Genomic DNA, 17,519 nt, shown 5'->3' on the forward strand with positions numbered 1-17,519 from the left:
ACATATATACACTACAAATGTAAAATAGATAGCTAGTGGGAAGCAGCTGCATAGCACAGGGGGATCAGCTTGGTGCTTTGTGATCACCTACAGGGGTGGGATAGGGAGGGTGGGAGGGAGATGCAAGAGGGAGGGGATATGGGGATATATGTATATGTATAACTGATACAGCAGCAACAAACACAACAATGTAAAGCAATTATACCCCAATAAAGATGTTTAAAAAAAAAAAAGAAAAACAGCTGTGTATCCAGATGCAATTTAGTATGTATTAAAGTTGTATTTCAAATTAGTGGCAAAAGTGGAAAAGGATGGTTATTGAATAAATGATGGTGGAATAAGGGCACGTGGTTATCCATTTGGGGCCCAACCTCATGAATAAACAAAAATAAGTTATCTATATATAATATGTTAATACATAATATAAATTGGGAAGACCTTTAATAATGTAACAATAGCAAAAATTCATAATGGAAAGGACTGAAAGATTTGGCAATATAAGTGTCAAAGGTTTGTAGAACAAACGACTTACGAAGTTAACAGACTTCACAATTCCATTTTATGTAAAGCACAAAAAGAGCAAAACCAATCTATGTTGTTAGAAGCAAAAGAGTAACTGTTACCTTGACTGGGAGTGGCGGGGGCAAGCGCTAGTAATTTAGAAAGGAACTTGGCGAGTAGGAGACAGACATCAGGGTCCTAGTAGTTTCTTTAATGTTATGTTTCTTGATGTGGATGCTGATTACACAAGAATGGTTCAGATTGTAAAATTTCAGAGGGTTTACACTTACAATATGAGTACTTTTCTGTGGTAAATTTAAAGATGGGAATAGCATGAGGGAATAGTGAGAGAGGAAGATAGAGGAGATCAAGGTAAAATTTTACTTTTGATTTTAAATTATCTGTATTTTATATATTTATCCAAAAAGCATGTATTATCTGCATAATTTATTTTTTAAAAAAATTTAAAAAATGAAAAAAAGCCTACATATATATATATGACAGATATCATTTAAGACTTATGATTTAAGTGCAATCAAGACAATTCTATAGGGCATACTCTACCTGTGAGTCTAATATGGTGGAAATTTCATGTGCACCAACATTTGCTTCACCCAAATGCAAGCAAAACAAGTTTCTGGCAACCTGGACAAAATCTAAAATAGGACATATTTCAGTAAGAATACAGCATTTAACCTCATCTAAGCAAACCTTACCTTTTTCTACATGAAGCTGAAGCTATGTGTTATAACTAATGCTTAAAATTTAACTTACTTAAATTACCTTAATAGTGTTAACTGAAGTGACAGATAAATTTAAGTTCACATAAGAAGTAAGAGATAAACTGGTTTTTACTCATTTCATTTACCTTTGCTGAAGTTAATAAATCAGATACGATAATGAAGCAAATAAATGTCATAGGCATAACTATCTCTCCAACTCTTTTATTATGAATAGTACTTTTTCTAAAACATATGATAGTAATATGATTTACAGCTTTTCTAGCCAAAAGAACCTGAGGTTTAATATTAATAATAATAGTAATAATAATAATAGCAGGAAATGTTTCTATAACAGCCTCTATATGCTACGCATGGCCCTTTGCGATTTCATCTTGAGATTTTCTGCGGTAGTTCTTCTCATCCTCTCCATTTTACAGTTTGGGCTAAGATAAGTTAACTGTCTTAAACCTCCCAAGGCTACTTGGCAAATAAGTAGCAGAGCAAGATTCCACTGAAGTGTGACTTGAAGGCATATTCTCTTGTTTGTTATATAGCACTGCCTGATGCCAACCTAGCAAACTATACGCTTCTTCAGACATGGAGTGTGACTTGTTCATACAACTAACTTCAATTTTTAAAAAATTTGATTCTTATATTTTTAGTTTCCAATAATCCTTTTAATTGTTCCTATTTTACAGTATCCTACTCTTATTGCATGGATGCCTTAGTTTCGCTTATCTTTTTAAAAGATGCTAATTATGGTTTACGTGAAGTTCTTTTCTGCTCTCATAATATTTCCCTTTTTTCTGAGTTCCTCTTTTTCTATTTGTCTGATACTTTGGGACTTTGTATTTTATGTTGGAGGATTTCTCCAAATGTCTGGTGTTCATATTTAAGACAAATCAGGCACTAAATCATTGATTGGAAATTTTGTGTGCATAACTCGCTTTGTCAACTAGTAGGTTTCACCACAGAGCAATAAAGTGCCCAGCTATTATGATACTTTGTTCAGGTTCTTCAGAGAGAATCTTACAACCTCTTGCCTACAGAGCATACACATGGTTGCAAATATCAATGAACAATCTGTGTGTGTTTTGTAAGTGATAATTCACCATACACATCCCCAAATTCCTTAGCTGCTGGCAACTATAGGTCCAGAATCAATCTGGTTTAATTTCTCAAGGGAATATACTTATTTTCCTCTGCAAGGGTAAGGGATGGTCATTGTGGATTACTTGAGAGGGGGCAGGGAACAGCATATATAGTTGCTCCTTAACACAGCCTTAAGTACTCAATGTTTTCAGTTCCTGAGCCTTTCCAGGAATCAGCTTGTTTCCCGTTGTGATTCTTCTATCTCTTCAGACACTTGGACTTTAAATGACTCTGCTCACTAATTCATTTATTTTCCTCATCTACTTTGTCCTTATACATTGTGGTTTTACATGTATTTCTGTTTCTTGTTCTCATTATACTCTATGATTTCAAGAGCAGAGGGGAACAAATACATCTTTTTTCATCACTTCAAACCCCCAAATTTCTTTTAGCAATGCAGATGCTTTTAAATTGATACAATGTTGCATCTACTCTACAAGAAAAAAATTAAATACTTAATGCTGTAAAGGATACAAAAAACTGTAACATTCAAACATTACTAATGGCGAACAAATATGTGTGTAAAATGTCTCTGGAAAACAATTTATCAATACATATCAAAAGTCTAAGCCACTTATGGGGATTTATCCTAAGAGAAAGAAGAAAAAAAGCTATATTAAATATAGAATTATTTATATTGTCAGTTAATGAAAAACCATCAAAATTCCCAATAGTGGAAAAGCTTAATATTATAGTATATCAATGGAGTATGTTCACAATTTGCTATCTTTAATAATAATTATAAAATAAAAATAAGAATAATTATACAGCATAATGAAATATTTATTATATCATACTGTCCGAAAAAAAATTAGAATTTCACAGTAGCAGAACTAGGGCTTCTATATTTTATATTGTTTCTTTTGTTATTACTAAAGCAATGTTTATGGAATAAATTAAAAATAAAAAAAGAACATGATTGAATGATATTTTAAAGTTGAAAGATTCTAAGGAAGTTGTCCTTTCTGCTGACCCAGTAAAACCAATAATTCTATCTGAGTCTTTAGAATACTGATTAAGGAACTTAAAACAGATGTGGTTTTATTTTTCTTTCTCTCCTTCCAAAGAAGAGGCACTCAATGAATATGGGCCACAATAAGTTTCTGTGATGACACACATAATGAACCTAAATATTACCTCCAAAAGACACTGTCCCCTTTGGGTCTACTTGCACTTGCTGTCTCAGGGCTTGGTGTTGTTCCTTTGTGGGCTGAATACCAAGATAATTTAGAGCCTGGAAGAAAAGGGATTCATGTGAAGCAATTTTTCAAATCTCCAAAGAATAAAACTTTTCGTTACAACTTTATTTTACAATCCAGTGAAAAGAATCAATATCAGGAACAGTGACCATGATCAAAGAAAGTCTGATGACTATTTATGGATTAATTTTCCATAAAATATTAGCTTCTTGATCTACCACCACCTCATTTTTTCCCCCAAGGCTAGCACTTTGGCCGATGCCAAATAGCATATCTCTAGAACCAAAATTCAAACTACTTCTTAGTTTAAAATATGTGACATGGCAGAAGAAAAACAGCAAGGAAATCCTAATAAATCTGATTTAACATTAATTTTTCTAAGTAGCACTCTAAAACACTGATATTTTGTTGATATCTTGTATTTGAGACCAAAACTAAGGATTACAGGAATTGGGTGGAATACAAAAAATTTGAATTTTTGCCTTGTTTATGGGCAGGCTTACATAAATAATAAACTAAAAAGCTTTCTCTGGAACCCTCTTCTCTCTACCTTCTCTTTTTAGTACCCATAGCTAATTAAAATTTCAGAGCCTGCTAGTTGTATTTCAGTGTCTATTCTCTCCTTGTTCTTTAGTAACAGAATCAAAATCTTTAGCTAGAAACATTGTCATTCAGCTAAAAGATATTTCCCAGACCGTTCTGCAGCTTGATAAGGCCATATGACTATGTACTACCCAAGGAGACATAAAGCGAACTTGCAGGGAACTTCTGGTAAGTCTTTCAAAAGTGGGGTAGGTACTTCTTGTCCCTTTTTTCCTTCTCTCTTTGGTCTTAATTAAAAGGAAAAAAAAAAGATGAAAGAAGGAAGGAAAAGAAAGGAGGGAAGAAAGAAAAGATGGCTGGAATTTAAGTAGTCATCTTGGTTCATGAGCCACCTCAACAAAGATGGTGGAGCAGAAAGATACTTAAAAGCATGTATAATCTCCATGCCAGCCCTGGATTACTTTCTTTCAGGTTTCTTTTTGGTGTAAGAAAAATAAATTTCTAATGGAAACCACTGCTATTTTAGGTTCTCAGGTTATATATAGCAAAGTCTAATCTTAACTAATGAATAAGGACTGACTAGATGCCCTATTATCGGATTCTGGCAAGAACATCAAAACTAAAATGTAGGTAAAGGTTAACACTAGTAATTGTCCTTATATATTCCTTCCTCCTTTGAAATCTGTTCAGTCATCCATCACTTCATTTACCAAGTACTTATTTAGTGCTTACTATTTGTTAGGCACTAAACTATACAAAGGGACATAAACAAGATATAGCCACTACCCTCAAAAAGCTATGGTCTCTAGGGGGAGGATAACATGTAAATAAATGTAATTAGTGCAATATGTAATTTAATAGAAGTGTGTACAGGATGTACTGTGGCAAAACCAAACTGGTCAATGTATAGGTGGCTGGGCACAGTGAGAAAAGGAGACAGAAGGAAGGGAAAACATCGGAAAGATTCCTTCAAAAGTGATTCTAGAGCATTTTAACCAAGCATCATCTGCCTGCCATATCTACACAGTCATTGCCTTTCATAACATGGAATAATGATTCTTAAATTTTGATATTCTTTTCCTTCAGTCATAAAAAATATTCCAAATACACCAAAAAAAAGGAAAGAGAATAATACAAAGAACACCCATTTACTTCTCATAATCAAGTATATACTCATTAGTATTTGCTTGAAATTTATATATATATATTTTTAAGAAATAAACATTATAGACTTGGTTGAAAGCTTTCTCCATTGTTTCTCAGCAGGAACCACTATCCTAAGGCTGGCATATCCTTCCGGTCCATGATTTGATGCCACTACTACATTTATCCCCTAATAACATGTACTCTTGTGCATTTATGATTTTACATGCATAGTATAATATAAAACGATAACCTTACAAATTATTTTTATTTTTTACCTCAATGTTACAATTTCACAATTGCTCAATATAGTTAACTGCAAAACTAGTTCACTTATTTTAAATTTAAATGGTGTCTAACTGGATGAATGTATTATAATTTATTATCCATTCTCTCATTGATGGGCTTTTTATAATTACTCCACTCTGTTTTTTATAATAAGACATTTTACACATCTCCTCATATAGATGTGTAAAAATTTCTCTACAGTACGTCCCTAGAAGAGGAAATGCTGAGTCATAGGGTATATATACTGTCAAAGTTCTTAGATATTATAAAATTGCTCTCCAAACTGGTTATATCAATTTATGCGCAACACTAGTATATAAGCAGCTCTATTTTTCTACATTCTTAACAGCATTTGCTGTTTTCACACTTTAATTTTTGTCAATATGTTGAATATGAAATAGTATGTTGTTAATTTGAATTCTCCTAACTACAAGTGAGATTTAGCTTCTTTTATATGTTTATTAACAATGTTTTTGACATAAATTATTTAGCGATATGTTTTAAATTTTCATACGTAAAGTTTGAGGAAGTAGTTTTTGTTAGTGATTCCTAATTTGGTGGCATTCTCCCAAATGTAAAAACCCAAAATGTCCCCAGACATTGCCAAATGTCCCCTGAGGCAAAAAAAATCCACATCCCTGCTTCTGAGAACCACTCCTCCAGAGACAAACACTATTAATCGACTGGTGTATAATTTTCCTGATTTCTTCCACATATATAGCACCTGTATATGTAAAAAAATAAATTATATATCTTTTGCAAGAATTAAATTATACTATATACAGTGTTCTATGTCTTTTAAAAAATTATCAGTATATAACAGTTTTCTATTCTGTACATTTTAGATATTTTGCATGCTTTTAAAACTTGTTATAATAGTACATTAAAGCTTAGTATTTAAGTATATTTACTTCAGATTTTGAATGTAACAAAACATTGCAAAAGCCCCTTCTGTACTTCTCCCCAAGCATTTTATTATATATTTGAAATCCACTAAAAACATACATGTAACAAATATATGTTTTAAAACATCCATGAATCCATTTAAGAATTACAGGGGCTTCCCTGGTGGCGCGGTGGTTGCGCGTCCGCCTGCCGATACAGGGGAACCGGGTTCGCGCCCCGGTCTGGGAGGATCCCACATGCCGCGGAGCGGCTGGGCCCGTGAGCCATGGCCAATGAGCCTGCGCGTCCGGAGCCTGTGCTCCGCAACGGGAGAGGCCGCAACAGAGGGAGGCCCGCAAAACAAAAAAAAAAAAAGAATTACAAATTTGCTAATACTATTGATTTATGTAACATACTCCTCTCCTACTATACTAGAGGTAACCACTACTAAAGAACTATGTCATGTCATTATCATTCCCATACTATTTACTTTAAAATGGTTTGTCACATACTATGCATCCTTAACATGTTTTTTTGTTTTGCTGTTTTTTAGCTTCATTAATATGCGACTGATAGTCTTCTAAAACTTGGTCTTTTTACCCTACAGGATTGTTTTATCATTCATCCACATGGTTATATGGTATTGTAACATTAATACATTCACTTTGACTGATCTAATATTTGATTAGATTAATATGCCACAATGTATTAATCCATCCTCCTCTAGATGAACATTGGGGTTTTCTGCTTACCAGCAATGAACATTCTTGTACACATCTACTACAGCACATGGGTAAACATTTCTTTAGGGTAGGAAGTTCTTCCTACCCTAGGAATAGTATTGACAGGTCTTTTTCTGACTTATTTCTAGGAGTTCTTCATATATTCTGGATACCAAAATTGTATATGTTATGTGCATTACAAATATTTTCTCCCACTTTTTGGCATAACTTCACTTTCTTACAATCTCTCTTTATGCAGTTTCTCATGGATAGTTCCCAAGTGTGCTTTTATACCATTACTTCATATTTTTATAAATATATGTGATGAATAGTTTTTAAAAATATTTTTAAGTTTTAATTTTTATATAAATGGGACCATACTCTATATATCAATGTGACTTTTTATTAATAATATATACTGAGATATAATTCACAAAAAGTTCACTGTTTTAGTGTACAGTTAAGTGGCTTTTAGTACATTCACATAGTTGTACATCAATCACCTAATTCTAGAAAATTTTCATCACCGCTAAAAGAAACCCCATACCCATTAGCAGTCACTTGCTATTTTTCCCTATCCCGCCAGCCCCAGGCAACCACAAATCTATTTTCTGTCTATATGGATTTGACTATTCTGGGCATTTCATATAAATAGAATCATGTAACTTTTTGTGCCTAGCTCCTTTCACTTAGCTTAATGTTTCAAGGTTTGTCTATGTTATAGCATATATCAGAACTTCATTCCTTTTACAGCCCAATAATAGTCTATTGTATGTATGTACTACATTTTGTTTATCTTTCTTAAGTTAAAAAAGGTGAATCAAGAATAAAATTAGGAACAAGATATTATAAAAATACTAGGTAGAAAATAAATTAGAAACTCAGTGGTTATGTGACTGAAATAGCAGGTGACCGCAAAGAAAGACAGTGAATTAGAAAAATAATGCATCACTAAAGCTAAAATACTGGGCAATAAGAAGCATGAAAGTTCGGAAGAGGCTAATCAGAGTTAAAGTATTATAAGCACCTTGTATATTTGAAAGAAGGGTAAAGATTCTGACTAACTTTAGACTAAGTTAAAGATGAATGTTAAAATTTTAAGGTAATCACTAAAAGTTTAGCAAGAGAAGGTACAATTTCTAAATAAGACAGGGGAGAAAAAAAATAAAATGCAAAAACCACCAACCAAAAAATCAAACATAATCAAACCAAAAAAATACAGTAAACATGGGCTAAAAATGGGATTAAAAACAAGAAAACAGAAAAAAAATTTAAATAAGATGGTAGAAAGAACACAAAATGCATTATAATTAGACTAAATGTAAAGAATGTGGAGCAATGGGAATTCTTGCATAAGACTAGTAGGAATGAAAATTGGTAGAATTACTTTAGAAAACAATACACCAATCGAACAATTATTTTCTGAGCATATACTATGAGCCAAGCATTTTTCCAGGAGATGAAGAAACAGAAGGAACATTTTAACAATACCTTAAGTTAGGCTGAAGGTAAATAAACTCTTTGACCTTATTAATATTTTAGTAATCAACTTTTAAAAAGCATATAGATGATACTCAACATTTGGAATAGAGTTACCTCTGGGGGAAAGAGGAAAATACAATCAAGAAGAAAGACACAGGCAATGTCAAAGATTCTCATTCTTAGCTGGGTGGTGGAATATATGTGTATTTGTTTTATTAATCTTTAAACTCTATACATAAAATATAATCATTCTTGCATATGATTAATATTCTCATATAAAGAAATAAAATAGAAATATTTTATAAAGAAATAAAAACAGGGACTTCCCGGGTGGCGCAGTGGTTAAGAATCCGCCTGCCAATGCAGGGGACACGGGTTCGAGCCCTGGTCCAGAAAGATCCCACATGCCGCGGAGCAACTAAACCTGTGCGCCACAATTACTGAGCCTGCACTCTAGAGCCCATGAGCCACAACTACTGAGCCCACGTGCCACAACTACTGAAGTCCGTGTGCCTAGAGTCCGTGTTCTGCAACAAGAGAAACCACCACAATGAGAAGCCCGTGCACCACAACGAAGAGTAGCCCCCACTTGCCGCAACTCGAGAAAGCTTGCACACAGCAGCAAAGACCCAACACAGCCAAAAATAAATAAATAAATAAATAAAAATAAAGTTTCCTTTAAAAAAAAAAGAAATAAAAACAATTTTACAAAAATAATGCAAACAAAAGACCTATCACAGAAGGTACTCAATATACAGTGATTCTTATTGTATTAAGTAATAATAAAATTGCAAAATGCAATTAACTACCATGTAAATTTTTCCTGAGCTAAACTTAGTAACAGATGGAAGTTCTGTTGAAAGAAAAATTTACAAGAATACAGCATGTCAGTGAGGTAAGCTCATAAATTTAAATTGAAAGTAATTTGATGGGAGATGAAGATGGCAGAGTAAGAGGACATGGAGCTCACCTTTCCCCACAAACACATAAAAACTACATTGACATATGGAAAAATTCTCATGGAAAACTAACTGGAAACTGGTAGAAGCACTCCTGTACAACCAAGGCTGAAAGAAAGATATGCCGTACCTGTATAGAACGGGAAGAAAAGTGATTGGGTTGGGACCTGTGTCCATGAGAGAGAACTCAGAGGAAAGGGGGGATCACATGGGCGGACATTCATCCTGGGGTGTGAGCGGGTTGAGCCACAGACTGGGCATCCCAGTCCTGGTGTGCTATGCAAAGGAGACAAGCTCCCTTTGCCACTTGGAGAACTGCTGGAACAGATAGAAAGGCCAGAGAAGCCAGACTCCACACATGAGGAGTGGGTGGGTGCTAGCCTGCCCCGAGGCAGGGTGGAGAGAGGTCTGCCCTAGCAGCTGCCACCTTGCCATGCTCCCCAGTCCAAGCAAAGAGAACACCCCACTCACTCTCTGCCACAGCATGGCACTGGATCTAGGGCACCCAGGACCTGGGAGAAGACTTGACTTAGGGATGCAGAGGCAACCTGGGGGTGCGGGGTGTAGCCCAGATAGGGAAGCGGTAGCCACTGTTGGTGCTTACTCAAGAGATGCCCCAGAAGCAGCCCAGATTTCTTATAGCAGCGTGGTGGCCAGATTTCCTGTGACTGCCTCACTAAGTGTGCCAGCCCAAGCTGAGCAAACACTCCAGCCCCACTAACTCCATGCCACCGTACAACACTAGATCTCAGGTGACCACAGCCAGGGAAAAGATGTGACCACGGATTGCATCTGAGCAAAGCTGTAGATGCCTACAAAGGCGGAGTATCAGACCTCTGTGAGCACACAGGCCCCACTTGCTTCAGGACTCCCCTCCTTTGGGGCAAAGGCCCCAGTGCATGGAGAAGGAAAAACACATACTTAAAGGGAACAGAGCCAGCTCTAGCCGGACCCTCAGGGATTCTACTCCAGCAACTTGGGAGCAAATCCCGCCCCTGACAGGGTGGTGACAGACAATGAGCAGAGAAGTCCCACCTCACACCCTGCACAGACTTTAGCTCCTCCATCACCAGCCACAGGCCCTACCAAGGTGACAGCTGCCAGCACACCCTGAGGAATGACGTGACTGGCATCCACATCAAATCCAGCCCTTCCATTAAAGGCACTGGGCACACGCAGTCAGCACAGCAATGCTCTCAGATAAGAGCATGCCTTCAAGACCACAATAGATAACTGTTTCACCAAAATTCCTAGAGACAGAGAAAGTTAACTAAAATGAAAAGGCAGAGGAACTACTCTTAATTGAAAGAGTAAGAGAAAACCCCTGAAAAAAGAAATAATAAAACAGAAATAATTTACCAGATAAAGAGTTCAAAACATTGCTAACTGAATTAGGGAAAAGAATCGATCTAAACACAGATCATCTTAACAGGAACTAGAAAATATAAAAAAGACCCAATTGAGGGAATTCCCTGGGGGTCCAGGGGTTACAACTCCATGCTTTCACTGCTGAGGGTGCAGGTTCAATCCCTGGTGTGGGAACTAAGATCCCACAAGCTACGTGTCTTGGCCAAAAAAAAAAAAAAAAAAAAAAAAGACACCCAATCAAAAATAGGTAATTAAATATCTGAAATTAAAAACACCCTGAACACCCTAGAAGGAACAAATGGCAAACTAAATGACACAGAAGAATGCATGCATGATCTGGAAGATAAAATAATGGAAATCATCCAATCAGAACAGCAGTTAGAAAGGCAAATTAAAAAAAAAAGTAAAAGTAACATATGGCATCTCTGGGATAGCATGAAATGTACCAATATTCACATTATAGAAGTTCCAGAAGGAGAAGATAAAGAGGAAGGGTATCGAAAATGTATTTGAAGAAACTATGGCTGTAAAATTTCCCAAACTGAAAGAGGGAAACAGATATCTAGGCACAAGAGGCACAGAGATTCAAAAACAAGATGAACCCAAACACACCCACACTATAATATATCATAATTAAAACAACAAAAGTTAAAGAGAGAATTCTGAAAGCAGCAAGAGAAAAAGAAAGAGTCATAAAGAAGGGAATCCCCATAAGGCTATCAGTTGATCTCCCTATAGAAACTTTGCAGGCCAGAAGGGAGTGGCATGATATATTCAAAGTGCTGAAAGGGAAAACTCTGCAACCTAGGAGACTCTACCGAGCAATATTATCATTTAGAACAGAAGGAGAGAGAACTTTTCAGACAAGCAAAAACTGAAAGAATTTAGCAGCACCAGATCTACCCTAAAATAAATCCTGAAGGATCTTTGCTAAATGGAAGCAAAGTAAGAATCTATAGGAAAGCATAAATCCCACTAGAAAAGACAGATATATATTAAGGATTGAAGATTACTTAACTAAGTAGATTAAAAGACAAAAAAATTGTAAAAGAAACTCTGACTACAATAAACAGTTATGGGATAAGCATTAAGATGTAAAATATGACATCAAAAACACAAAACATGGGGGAGGGGAGTAAAAAATGTATATCTTTTAGAATGTGTTTGAATTGAAATGACTATCAGTTTAAATGAAGTACATATACTTATGGATCAACATATATGAACCCCATTGTAACCAGAAATCAAAAATTTACAAAAGATATACAAGAAATAAAAAGAAAGGAAACCAAGCATACTACTAAAGAAAATCATCAAACAACAATGGGAGAAACAAAAGCAGAAATGAACAGAGAAGAACTATAAAAACAACTGGAAAACAAGTAATAAGATGGCAATAAGTACTTACCTATCAATAATTACTGTGAATGTCAGGGGAATAAACACTCCAATCAAAAGACATAGGGTGGGGACTTCCCTGGTGGCTCAGTCATTAAGAAGCCGCCTGCCAATGCAGGGGACATGGGTTCGAGCCCTGGTCCAGGAAGATCCCACATGTCATGGAGCAACTAATCCCGTGTGCCACAACTACTGAGCTGTGCTCTAGAAACCGTGAGCCACAACTACTGAGCCCATGCGTCACAACTACTGGAGCCCATGCTCCATAACAAGAGAAGCCACCACAATGAGAAGCCCGTGCATCGCAACGAAGAGTAGCCACTCGTCGCAACTAGAGAGTGCCCGCATGCAGCAATGAAGACCCAACACAGCCAAAAATAAATACATAAATAAGTAAATTTATTTTTTAAAAAAGGACATAGGGTGGCTGATTGGATTAAAAAAAACAAAACCCTTCAATATGTTGCCTACCAAAAGAAACACTTCAGGGCTAAAGAGACATACAGGCTGAAAGTGAGGGGATGAAAGAAAGCTATTTCATGTAAATGGAAATGACAAGAAAGTGGGGTAACAATATGTGTATCAGACAAAATAGACTTTAAAACAAAGGCTATAACAAAAGACAAACAAGGATATTATATAATAATAAAGGGATCAATATAAGAAGAGGATATTACACTCATTAACATAAGCACCCTACAACAGGAGGACCTAAATATATAAAGCAAATACTAACAGACATAAAGGGAGAAATTGAGAATAATACAATAACAGTAGGAGACTTTAACACCCCACTGACATCAATGGACAAATCATGCAGACAGAATATCAATAAGGCAATAAGGTCCAAAATGACACAATAGAGTTGGATTTAATCAACGTCTACTGCATACCCCCCAAAAAGCAGAATACACATTCTTTTCAAGCACACAAGAAATGTTCTCTATGATAGACCACATACTGGAACACAAGTCCCAACAAATTTAGAGGTAAAAATTATATCAAGCACCTTTTCTGACCACAACAGTCTGAAACTAGGAATCTACCACAGAAAGAAAAAAAAGTGAAAAGAACAAACACGTGGAGAGTAAACAACGTGCTATTAAAAAAACCAATGAGTCAATGATATAATCAAAGAAGAAATCAGAAAATACCTTGAGACAAATAAAAATGAAAACACAACTTTACAAAATCTTTGGGATGTAGAAAAAGCAGTTTAAGAAGAAAGTTCATAGTGATACAGGCTTTCCTCAAGAAACAAGAAAAATCTCAAATAAACAACCTAACCTACCACCTGCAAGAATTAGAAAAAGAATAAACAAAGCCAAAGTCAGAAGAAGGAAGGAAATGATAAAGGTCACAGAGGAAATAAAATAGAGATCAAAAAGACAATAGAAAAGGTCAATAAAACCAAGAACTGGTTTTTTAAAAGGATAAACAAAATTGACAAACCTCTATCTAGGCACCAAGAAGAAAAGAGAGGACCCAAATAAACAAATTAAGAAATCAAAGAGGGATAATAACAACTGATATCACAGAAATACAAAAAATCATAAGAGAATACTATGTACAGTTATATGCCAACAAATTGGACAACCTAGAAGAAATGGACAAATTTCTAGAAACATACATCCTGCCAAGACTGAGTCAAGAAGAAACAGACAATTTGAATGAGCAATCACTAGAAGTGAAATAGAATCTGTAATAAAATAACTCCCTGCAGACAAGTCCAGGACCAAGCAGCTTCACTAGGGAATTCTACCAAAACCTATAAAGAACTTATACCTATCCTTCTCAAACTAGTCCAAAAAAATTGAAGAGGAGGGAGCACTGCCATATTCATTCTAGGAGGCCACTATTACTGTGATACCAAAACCAGACAAAGACGCCACAAGAAAAAGAAAATTACATGCCGATATCTTTGATGACTATAGATGCAAAAGTCCTCAAAAATATATTAGCAAACTGAATCCAGCAATACACAAAAAGGATTATACACCATGATTAAGTTGGATTCATTCCAGAGGCACAAGGATGGTTCAACATATGCAAATAAATCAATGTGATACACCACATTAACAAAAGGAAAGACAAAAACCACGTGATCATCTCAAAAGATGCAGAAAAAGCATTTGACAAAATACAACATGCATTCATGATAAAAACTCTTGCCAAAGAGGGAATAGAGGGAACATATCTGAACATAATATAGGCCATTTATAAGAAACCCACAGCCAACATAATACTCACTGGTGAAAAGCTGTAGGCCTTCCCATTAAATTCAGGAACATGACAAGAATGCCCACTCTCACCACTTCTACTTAACATAGTATTAAAAGTCCTAGCCACAGCTATCAGACCAGAAAGAGAAATAAAAATTATCCAAATTGAAAGTGAAAAGATAAAACTGTCACTATTTGCAGATGACATGATACTCCATAGTGAGAGCCCTAAAGTCTCGACAGAAAACTATTAGAACTAATAAATGATTTCAACGAGGTAGCAGGATACAAGATTAATATACATAATTCTGCTGTGGTCTATAAACTAATAATGAAATATCAGAATCAGAAAGTAAAAAAACAACCCTCTTTAAAATCACATCAAAAGAATAAAATAGCTAGGAATAAACCTAACCAAGGAGGTGAAAGACATATACTCTGAAAACGATAAAATAATGATGAAGAAAACTGAAGCTGATATAAAGAAGTGGAAACGTATCCTGTGCTCTTGGATTGGAAGAATTAATACTGTTAAAATGGCCATTCTATCCAAAGCAATCTACAAATTTAATTCAATCTCTATCAAAATACTAGAACGTTTTTTACAGAGCTAGAACAAACAATCATAAAATTCATATGGAACCATGAAGAGCCCAAACTGCCAAACTTTTTTTGTTCAAAAAAAGAACAAAGCTGAAGGTATAACTCTTCCAGACATCAGACTATACTAAAAAGCTACAGTAATCAAAACAGTGTGGTACTGACACAAAAGCAGACACATATATCAATGATATAGAACAGACAGCCAAGAAATAAACCCACGCACTTATGGTCAATTAATCTACAAAAAAGGAGACAACAATACACAATGGAGAAAAGACCATCTCTTCAATAAGTGGTGCTGGGAAAACTGGACAGTCACATGTAAAACAATGAGATTAGAACATTCCATCACACCATATACAAAAATAAACTCAAAATGGTTTAAAGACCTAAATGTAAGAACAGAAGCCATAAAACTCCTAGAAGAGAACATATGCAGAACACTCTTTGACATAAATTGTAATAGCAATATTCTTTTAGATCAGTATCCTAAGGCAAAAGAAATAAAAGCAAAAATAAACAAATGCAACTTAATTAAACTTAAAAGCTTTTGTACAGCAAAAGAAATGATCAACAAAATGAAAAAACAACCTATGGGATGGGAGAAAATATTTGCAAATAATGCAACCAAAAAGGGGTTAATATCTGAAATATACAAAAAGCTCACAAACTCAATATCAAAAAACAAACAACCCAATCAAAAAATGGGCAGAACGCCTGAATAGACATTTCTCCAAAGAAGACATACAGATGGCCAACAGGCACATGAAAAGATACTCAGCAATACTAATTATAAGAGAAATGCAAATCAAAACAACGAGATATGACCACACTCCTGTCAGAATGGCTATCATCAGAAAAGCCTACAAATAACAAATGTTGGCAAGGATATAGAGAAAAGGGAACCCTTTTACACTGTTGAAAGTAATGCAGATTGGTGCAGCCACTGTGGAAAACAGTAAGAAGGTTCCTCAAAAAACTAAAAGTAGAACTACCATATGATCCAGAAATTCCACTCCTGGGTATCTATCTGGAAAAAATGAAAACACTAATTCGAAAAGATACATGCATCCCAATGTTCATAGCAGCACTATTTATAATAGCCAGGACATGCAAGAAACCCAAGTGCCCATCAAGAGATGACTGGATTGACTGTTTGCAGATGACATGATACTATACATAGAGAATCCTACAGATGCTACCAGAAAACTACTAGAGCTAATCAATGAATTTGGTAAGGTAGCAAGATTCAAAATTAATGCACAGAAATCTCTTGCATTCCTATACATTAATGATGAAAAATCTGAGAGAGAAATTAAAGAAACACACTCCCATTTACTACTGCAACAAAAAGAATAAAATACCTAGGAATAAACCTACACAAGGAAACAAAAGACCTGTATGCAGAAAACTATAAGACACTGATGAAAGAAATTAAAGATGATACAAACAGATGGAGAGATATACCATGTTCTTGGATTGGAAGAATCAACATTGTGAAAATGACTATACTACCCAAAGCAATCTACAGATTCAATGCAATCCCTATCAAACTACCACTGGCATTTTTCACAGAACTAGAACAAAAAATTTCACAATTTGTATGGAAACACAAAAGACCCCGAATAGCCAAAGCAATCTTGAGAACAAAAAATGGAGCTGGAGGAATCAGGCTCCCTGACTTCAGACTATACTACAAACCTACAGTAATCAAGACAGTATGGTACTGGCACAAAAACAGAAATATAGATCAATGGAACAGGATAGAAAGCCCAGAGATAAACCCACACACATATGTAGAACACTCCCTAACACCATACACAAAAATAAACTCAAAATGGATTAAAGAACTAAATGTAAGACCAAACACTATAAAACTTTTAGAGGAAAATATAGGCAGAACACTCTATGATACAAATCATAGCAAGATCCTTTTTGACCCACCTCCTAGAGAAATGGAAATAAAAACAAAAATAAACAAATGGGACCTAATGAAACTTAAAAGCTTTTGCACAGTAAAGGAAACCATAAACAAGACCAAAAGACAACCCTCAGAATGGGAGAAAATATTTGCAAACGAAGCAACGGACAAAAGATTAATCTCCAAAAGATACAAGTAGCCCATGCAGCTCAATATCTAAAAAACAAACAACCCAATCCAAAAATGGGCAGAAGACCTCAACAGATATTTCTCCAAAGAAGATATACAGATTGCCAACAAACACATGAAAGGATGCTCAACAGCACTAATCATTAGAGAAATGCAAATCAAAACTACAATGAGCTATCACCTCACACCAGTCAGAATGGCCATCATCAAAAAATCTACAAA

The 17,519-nt window shown here is 35.3% G+C and overlaps 1 protein-coding gene across 8 annotated transcripts in view; it reads right to left on the minus strand.

Moving 5' to 3' along the window:
• STXBP4 (syntaxin binding protein 4) overlaps positions 1-17,519 on the minus strand; it is a 199,734-nt gene that overhangs the window by 138,449 nt on the left and 43,766 nt on the right. For all 8 annotated transcript variants that reach the window (XM_024127982.3, XM_024127983.3, XM_055089833.1 and 5 more), the window contains 2 exons: positions 3,513-3,609; positions 1,066-1,157 (listed from right to left, as the gene is read on the minus strand). In XM_024127982.3, coding sequence (XP_023983750.1) covers positions 1,066-1,157; positions 3,513-3,609 — 189 coding nt within the window. The remainder of the gene's footprint in view (positions 1-1,065; positions 1,158-3,512; positions 3,610-17,519) is intronic.

Source organism: Physeter macrocephalus, chromosome 14 (genome assembly GCF_002837175.3).
Source record: "Physeter macrocephalus isolate SW-GA chromosome 14, ASM283717v5, whole genome shotgun sequence".
Lineage (NCBI taxonomy): Eukaryota > Metazoa > Chordata > Mammalia > Artiodactyla > Physeteridae > Physeter > Physeter macrocephalus.